General features: G+C 41.1%; 1 protein-coding gene across 19 annotated transcripts in view; it reads right to left on the reverse strand.

The window, feature by feature from the left end:
• Positions 1 to 9,160, reverse strand: part of TRIO (trio Rho guanine nucleotide exchange factor) — a 466,181-nt gene that overhangs the window by 73,816 nt on the left and 383,205 nt on the right. For 2 of the 19 annotated variants that reach the window (XM_025209623.1, XM_025209624.1), the window contains exon 36: positions 6,931 to 7,057. The exons of 15 other annotated variants lie outside the window; for them this stretch is intronic. In XM_025209623.1, the coding sequence (XP_025065408.1) occupies positions 6,978 to 7,057 (80 nt within the window). In that variant the 3' untranslated portion in view covers positions 6,931 to 6,977. Of the gene's footprint in view, positions 1 to 4,922; positions 5,155 to 6,930; positions 7,058 to 7,081; positions 8,507 to 9,160 lie in introns of those variants that run through there. 2 more of the 19 variants (XM_025209627.1, XM_025209626.1) reach the window with 2 other exon arrangements.

The following is a 9,160-nucleotide window of genomic DNA, read 5'->3' on the forward strand; positions in this document are numbered from 1 at the left end:
AAAGAGACTGGGCCCCATCTTAAAAGGGTAGATTGTACAACAATGGTATTTTCTAATCTGAGTGGGAGAAGGGAATGGGCAACCCTTCCTAATTCCCAAAATAGGGATTAGTTCACAAGTAAAAACACTAGCCAGGCACATGAGACGTTCCTAAAAGTACCATGAAGAGCACCTGTATAACCTAGCCAAACTTTAAACTCCCACCTCTAGCCATGGCCAATATCCAACGCTTCAGAGAAAGGGCAAACAGGGAAGACAAGAAACAAGAGCTAAAAGAAGCAAAGTGAGGGAGGTGCTCTTCTTGACCTCCACTGGCAAAGTCTGAAGCATGGAATTATCACACACTGCCCATATAGAGATAACAAAAGAAATTTGAATTTGGTTCACATTCTCATGATTCCAAAATTTAAAAACCAAATCACTGCCTCAGTCTGTAATAAGAAATGTCACACCAGCATAATCCTTGTGCATCATATTGCAATTGGCAAAAAACTCTTTAGGAGCAAAAAGCACAGATTCTCTAGACCATGAGATGAGGGCTAACAATCAAAATGCTGATGCCCATTTTCAGAAGCAAACATTTTAAGTCACGTCAGAGGTTAAAAAAAAATCTTTATGCCCCTCCATCTTTCTTCCTTCGTTTGGAAGGAAACCCACCACTGCAATATTCAACCACCACCAGGTAAATGGCCTGCTCCTGGAATCCTCCCCTTCAGGTCTTAAACATTCAATTTACATAGCAGTTAACACATTTAAGAAATTAATACTCAAATGATTAACATGAATTCTATTGATCTGATATGCAAACACACTAGCTCATTTTTACAAGCTAGAAATAAGGCAGGTGGACTTACTGAAGAATGGTGGCTTAATCAGCTTCGCCAGCAGCATCTAAACGTCACATTAAAAATACAAATGGACATCTTAAAAGCTCTATTAAAGTGAAACGCTTTCTTAATTTCTGTTTAAGACTTAAAAGTCTAGCTTTGTGTTTCTGCATGAAGGAAATAAATACTCAAAATTTGCAAGAGTATACAGGAGAGAAGACCACCCAGGTCTAAAGATCAGAAAGTCAGACAAAGGCAACTACTATTAAAATCTCAAATTAAAAATGTCTTTATGCAAACTAGTACAAATTTTAGTTACAGTATGCTTTTCCCATTAATGAAATGTTGATGTGCCCATATAAACCTACATCATTCATTCTTTGTTGCCAAGTCTGCCAACTCAGGCCTTCTCTCTCTCACACTCCCCAATATGCTATCACCGCCCCCCAAAAATCAAAAGATGAGAGTACATCAATAAATAAAGCTGAGCTTGAGACTTTGAAGGCAATGCTAAGGTTGCATTAAGCCAGAATTCTCAAATAACACTAATTTATTTTGCTTTTCCTTACTATACAATGTGCCTACAGTTTCAGTGCTTACAGCACAGCTGCACCCACTAGAATCTGGTTTTGTAGGTTCCATATACAAAGATAGCCCTGTTCACAAAAATGCTCTCTGCCCCTCTGTTTCACAGATAACACAACCTCAAATACAGGGAGCCAAATGATTAGAATGGCATTCAGCACATTATTTCCTGTTCTTTCTTAACACTGCTGCCAGCTGACAAAAGCACTTTTTAATTGAGTCAATCGGAAGCTGCATTTTGAGGTGAATGGTGCTAACCCACTTATTTTGAGGCATACATGAACTCCTTCACGCTTAAGTGTACTTAGACAGTTTTAACAAAAAGTCTGACATTCAACATTTCCTCTCAGGTTCCTCCCTTTTCTTTCTTTTTTCCCTTCCTTCTTCAAAACCTGATCCCCTAGTTAGGGAACAAGATGTAACTATAAACTGCTGGAAGATAATTTATTGACTGGTTCTCAAGAAACAGTTTAAGCCAGAAAATTCTCATTTTTCCTTTAAAGCTTTAGGCCTCCCTTGAAAAAAGAACTTGTCAAAAACTAGAATAATAGGAATAACTGCCACTAAGGTGTAGTATGAATTTCTGCATATTAGTTATTATGTTTAAATGATAATAGCATTGAATTGATCAACTTCGATGTTTGTATGAACAACTAAAACTCCATTTTGTGCTTGTTTCCTGCTTGACATGAATAGATGAACTTTGTATGCCCTGTGTATGTGAGCGTCTGTGTGAGAGGGTGAATGGTGAAATAATGGTAACTATTTCATAAAAACAGAAGATTTAATTGATTGTATAAGCAACAAGGTGCCAATGTATAACTTACCAGACAGTAAACTAATTAGACTAATTAATGGATGGCTGAAGAACTCGTATGTGATCAGGTGCGAAGAAGATAGTAAGAAGGAACTTTGCATATCCTGCCATTTGAACTACACAATGCTTTAAAGGCAAAGATACCGACTACACAATGCTTTAAAGAAGGGATACTGACTACATAATGCTTCAAGGCGGAGATAACCAACTTTACTAGAATAACCTCAAGTTGAGATAACCAGAAGAAACAACTTCTAATTAAAAACCGAGCACGGAAAACCCGCAATGCTGAACAAAGACTTGAAATCCCTATAAAAGTGAGATGCAGACAAGCCAAGATGGGGAATCCACTCTCTGTAACCTCATGGAGCACGGGCATGCATGCCTGTATACCCCTGCTCATATCCTCAATAAGCCTAGACCCAGCCATCCAGTGCTAATATTGAGAAACATCTGCTGGTAACTATAACATCTTACTGGAGTCGTTTTGTCTGTATGTTTGCTTGTGTATGTCTGTTTGTATGACTGGTGTGTCCAAACTTATACATCTGCTTCATGTAACAAATAAACACAGCATTTTGCCTTATCTCCTTTTTAAGGTCTCGCTCTTAATTTGAGATATTGGCAATTTTAAGTAACAAAGCTACTTCAGGCTTCAGTTATAGATATTCAGGTTTGATCAACAGTTTGTCCCACTTGGATCATGGACTTGATGGTAGGATAAGGCTTTTCCATCTCTATGAAAACACAAGGCATGCCAGAGATGCTGCAACTGTCTGCAGTAAAACAGACTGTTAAAAAGGAACAGACTTTGCAAGGCACTCTCTCTCATCACCTTTGTTCTACTGTGGCTTTCTTGATTTATTTAATTTAGACTAAATGTTACCTTGTGCTACAGCTGAGGAACTAGAGCTTGGAGGCCACACCAATGTAAAAGTCTTTAAAAGAAATGAATAAAGCTTCAGTATCACTTTGTATGTCTACATAAACTTTGGAAATATTCTGGTTTCATTGTAGGCAGGTAGTGTCTAACCAACCTCGTCTCCTTCTATGATCAAGCAATGCACCGCTTAGACGTGGGAGACGTGGTTCATGTCATATACAGTAAAATCTGTTATCTGGTACTTCACCAACTGGAATATCTTATTAACTGGAATTTTGGTGCTGTGCCACACTGTTTTGCCTCCTGCTGTGCTGCTGAAAGTGGCAGGATGCACACAGCATTGCGCTGCTTGACCTCCTGCTGCTCGGAGGAGGAGGTAGGGGAAGGAGAAGGGAGTAGAGGGGAAGCTCACATGTGGTGGCCGCCACTGCCACTCACCACTCTGTGCTGTCACTGCTCAGTGTCCAGCCGGAAATCCTGTGCCTCAGGTAACCAGCACTTTGAGCCAGATAACAGGGATTCTACTGTACTTGGATTTTAAAAAGGCCTTTGATATGGTGTTCCATGATGCTCTTATAAAAAAAAACAACTAGGGAATTGTGGATCGGCAGAGTCCACAGTCAGGTGGGTTGTGAACTGGTTAAGGGGTCAAACCCAGAGAGTGTTAGTGGACAGGTCTGTATGGTCTTGGAGGAAGGTGTCCAGTGGTGTCCTGCAGGGTTTGGTTCTTGGCCCCGTGCTGTTCAACATCTTTAACAATGATTTAGATGAGGATGTGGAAAACACACTGGACAATTCTGTGGATGATACTAAGTTATGGGGATGTGGATTGAAGTGGACCTGGAGAAGCTGGAAAGGTGGGCAGCACGGAACTGGATGCAGTTCAGTACGGATAAATGCAGAGTGCTCATCAGGGGGGAGAAGTAACCAGCAAACTGAATATAGATTAGGAGGAGATGACATGGCTAGCACAATGGCTGAAAGGGACATTGGGGTTATGGTTGATCACAGAATGAACATGAGCTGCTAGTACAATGCTGCAGTCAACAGAGCTAGTAGCATGCTGGGATGCATTAGCTGATGTGCCATGAGTAGGGCTAAGGAAGACATACTTCCTCTCTACTTGGTGTTGGTGAGACCCCAGCTTGAGTACAGTATCAAGTTCTGGGCACCGCACTTCAAAAAAGACATGGAAACTATTGAAAGGGTCCAGAGAAGGGCCACAAGAATGATTAAGGGCCTGGAGGACAAACCTCGTGAGGAAAGACTAAGGGATCTGGGACTGTTCAGCCTGGGAAAGAGAAGACTGAGGAGGGATTTGATGGCTGACTATAAGTATGTAAGAGGTGAATATTGGGAGCTGGGAGAAAAGCTGTTCACTAGGGTGCCCCACGGGAGGACAAGGAACAATCGCCATAAACTATTAAAGGATGGTTTCAGGTTAGATGTAAGAAAGAACTTCCTTTATTCCAGAATCTGGAATAGGCTTCTCAAGGAGGTGGTGCAAACCTCAATCTTGGAGGTCTTCAACAGGCGACTGGACAGACACCTTGCCGGGACCACTTGATCTCAGCAGTATTCCTGCTCAGAGCAGGGGGGCTGGACTCCATGATCTTTCAAGGTCCCTTCCAGCCCTTAATTTCTATGATTCTATGACTCTTATATAGGCACTACTGCAGAATGCCAAATCTACTTGAAGGATTCCAAGCCCCTGTCAGCAAACACAGAAAAAAACCAACCTCAGATAATTCAAACACTGAAACTCCCCTGGATGACTCCAAGGATTGTTGTTCCTTATACATACATTTCTTAACAAGGGGGAAGGAAACCAGGTCCACCACCTTTCTGCATCAAAGTGTGCCACAAAAAGGCAGAGATTTAAAAGGAGGAATAAAGTTGTCTTCCCGATGAAGGACTGGACACTGATTTTAAAGTTCGTCATATCATGTTGCTTAAAATTTTCTCCCCGATCTATTTTTCTTGTTTTAACTGTGTGTTTTTTTTTTTTTTTTTTTAACAACCACAAGTTAGCAGATCTTTTCCTGCAATATAAAATGAGACGGGGTGGTAAGGAAAATGATTAGACCACAAGACTGATCTTTCTCAACAATTGTGATGGTACTAGAAGGGATTCAGATGACTCATGAAGTCAAACTCTGGGGCTTGATTACCTTTTAACTGCAGACATAATCAGCCACTTAGGAAAGGAAAGATCTGGTGACCACAACCATAAAATATCTTTAAAATGTGAAAGCATGATCTGGACCTGTAGTAAAGTGCTGATTGCTTTCCCTCTAGCCCATCTATTTTAAATTGGTCACTAGAGAATGTTAAGTAAGGTACTGACTTTCAAAATTAGTTCTAATAAGTATTACATCCTCAAAGAATCTTATTTGTATGTTACTACACACCTACATACAGAGAAATTATCTCAATCTCTTCTGGAATGAAATCTGTGGTGCACTTTTTGGGGCATAAGCAGACATAACAAATGCATTGATATAAAAGGATATATGGATATACGCCTTCATGAATTCTTTTAGTTCTGCATGGTTCTGTGATACAAGCATAGTGAAATTGCTCTAACTTGGACCTTGTTTCATTCAAAGTTAGGGGGATGAAGTATCACGCAGACTTAAACATTTTAACAGCTGAAGCCTACTTTCCAGCAGCAGCTTTCTGGTCCCTTTAAAAACATCTAAAATGGGGACTGACAACCTTTACGAATGGCAGGCTGCAGCTGCGAGGCACCAATCTCCTCTGGCCTTCCCACCACTTGGTGATCTTTCCCCTGCAGTCTCCACTTACCATTGCCACCACGTGCTGCAGAGTTCCATGGCCAAGAGCCATGCTGAGGAATACATTTGGTGGCAAGGGCAGAGAGCAAGTAGGATTGAAGCGTCAACACAGGCAAGATGTGGAGCACAGCACAGGAGTGTACTAGGGTGAATGGCATGCAACAGGCGGACCCCTTTGTAACTCTTGCAACCTCCCAGCTGTCAACCTCTGGTTTAAAATATCCATCTGTCCTTGGCACAACGCTGTTAAAAAGAGGCGGCATTTAGTCTGTTTCAAACAGAACAACTTATTTTTTCAAGTGGCAAGCACAACAAATTCAAGCTGTACTTTTGGTAGGACACTGCAGCTAACTCAGGTGCTCTTGCACTATGGAGAGTTGCAACATGTACAAATGGATCAGAAACTTGGTTCATCATCTCATTATGTACAACAGATCCAAACATGGCTTAAAAATAAAGGTTTTTCCTATCCCCAATTTCAACGTTCTTAATCCATATGGCCTAATTTGAGTAAAACTATTAGTCACTGCTACAGATCTAAAAGCACTTGAAGTTCCATGGGTGTAGTCTTTACAGAGATGCATTAAAATAGGAAGCATTAAAATGTATTCCTTTTCCTCAGCAGGCATAAACTCCTTCAAAATAACAACAATCACTATCACCTAAACTCATGCCTGCTCAACGCTTGTAGCTTTATGGATAAACCTACAGGAATACTTTCATCTAGTCTGACCCCCCGTCACTGGCCGGAGCACATGCTGAGATCACACGACCCCAGACAGGTGTTCATCCAACCTCTTTTTGAATTTACTCAAGGTAGGAGCGAGGACCACTTCCCTAGGAAGTTGGTTCCAGATCCTAGCCACCCTGACAGTGAAATAGTGCCTCCTAATCTCTAACCTGACCCTATTCTCCAGCAGCTTCTGGCCATTGGTCCTAGCTACTTTTAAAAGAAGTATTTAAAATCCCCCCCACATACTTTGATAACAACCTGTCTTGTACAAAGAGGACTAAGCATACCCGTATTTCATAAATAATTCCAATAGGTCCTTGTTGTTCCCAAGAGTTTAGCATTCTCCAAAGCTGGTTTTCAAAGGGCACTCTGCTTGAAATATCAACTTGGCAAGGCATAATTTTTCTCTTTGTACTTAAAAAAAAAAAAAAAATATATTAGGTTTCAAAAACAATGCTTCTATTTCTAGTACTAGCCAAGAAATACTTTCAAAATACAAATAATATATAAACGAATGCAAAACAATTCTTTAATTTGGAAGACCACTAATGTCAAAGAAACATCAACTTTCTCCCCAGTATTACTGGGAAATAAACACTAACAATGAAGAATGAAGGCTTAGTTACACATTAAATAGAATAAAGCGTTCACAAAATTTGTGTACTCATTTGCCTATATACTTTTAAGGCCTCTACAGTGCATTGGCAGTATAAGAATTACTTGGTTTAAATGAGAACCTGATCCTAAATATCAATATTACTATGTCTTTTGACTGAGCAAGAAGCAAGCATCTCTCAAGAAATCCTCTAGTGAAAGTACCATTTCATTTTGATTTGGTGGAGTTAAGAGGGGTTGTGGACAAAGCCTTTGGGCATCTTCACCATGTTTCCAAATTGGTCCCTACCTAACAGGATGAAGCTCCACCACCTTTTGAGGTTGGAGGAACAAGGTCTGTACCACTAAGCCATGAAGCAATTTAAAGTATTTAAATCCTCACTCTCAGAAGTCATGTAGGGTATGGACAGGTGTGCATTTGTACTGCTACTAGACCCTGTGCTCTGGCAACTGCAGTGAGAGGCCCCATATTCACTCCTCTAGATGCAAGAGCACCAGCAAGACTTGCTGCTCTGGGAGCCCTGGCAGGAGCAGCAGGGTCCTAGCAGGGTTCCCTGATCATAAACCTGGTAGGCATTGGCAAGCGGTCAGGGAACCAGAAACTTTCCCTTCCCTCTCTCCCCACCTTGGGGGTGGGAGGGAGAGGAAAAGCAGAGGACTATGGAATGTCGAATGGTCCTAGAGACCCTCTAGCATTATGTGCAACTACAAGTGTTGTGATACAAATCTGGGAAGTTTCTCTTTGGAAGCGCTACTAATTGTGCAGGACGTTCACTGTCTTTGTAGTACTAAAAACAGCTTGAATAGCCATTGCTGTACCTACTCAGTTATGAAAAGAGAGGCGTTAATTGTTGCAGGCAGAAAATTTATGCTATGATAAGACCTTAAATATTTTTTCATTGTGTGCAAGGCATGAATACTTTTGCCATTTTTAAAGCTAAGATCTGTACTTAGCCTAGAAGAAAGGGAGCTCAACCTTTAGTAGCTGTCCTGAAGATCAAGCAAGCAAGCATTGCATTTAATTTGGAATAAACAAACTACTTAACTTGCATTAACATATGGATCCCTCCTTCTTCTCTTCCTTTTCTTATGTTTTTCACTTCATATTCCTTTTCTGCTCTCTTCATTCTTTTCTTAAGTCTTTTACAGTTCTCTTCCTGTCATCTAAAATTTCTCATGCACGTCTTTCTTCCCAGTTTTTTAATCTTGCCTTTCTTCCAATTCTTGGTTTCTGCAGCCTTCTTTTTCCTGTTTCACACGCCCCAATTATTAATTCCAAGTTTCACTTAGTATCATTTGGTCTAATTTCTCCCTTGGGTTACATCTGTATCTCTCCACCCCTTTTCCTTTCCTATATTAATATTTTTCTCTTCCCATATCTCCAACCATCATTTTACTTACTCTGCCTAACCATCACTGCCTTTCTTTCTCTCTTATCTTTCTCTTTTATCTAACTCATATAAAATCTCTTTTATTTCTTGTTCCAGCTTGTTTCTTTCAAGTTTCCTTCTTGGCTAGGGACAGACATTCAAAAATTCAGAGCCAGAATTTATTCAATATTTTCAGGTTAGTTTAGCCTGCCTAGATTGAACCCATTTGCAAGTGAATAGACATTCACTATTAACTCTGGAAATGGAGGCACATGCCTGCAGTGGCTCAGACCAGGAGGTTGGGGGCACTGGAGTGCACTCTTGGTTGCAGGGCAGCTGTGCTGGGGAGCCATGGCCAGCCCCAGCAGTAGCCTGGAATGAACAGGCTAGGGAGAGGGTTTAATTTCCCTCTCCCTGTCCCAGCGGCACAGACTTGAGCTGGGGTCCACCCAGCACTCCCCCGTCGCTACTGCAGTGGTGGGGGTGCAGGCATGGCTAGATGCCAGCCAACATGGCCCCTGAGGCAGAGGGG

Source organism: Alligator sinensis, unplaced genomic scaffold (assembly GCF_000455745.1).
Source record: "Alligator sinensis unplaced genomic scaffold, ASM45574v1 scaffold420_1, whole genome shotgun sequence".
Classification (NCBI taxonomy): Eukaryota; Metazoa; Chordata; order Crocodylia; family Alligatoridae; genus Alligator; species Alligator sinensis.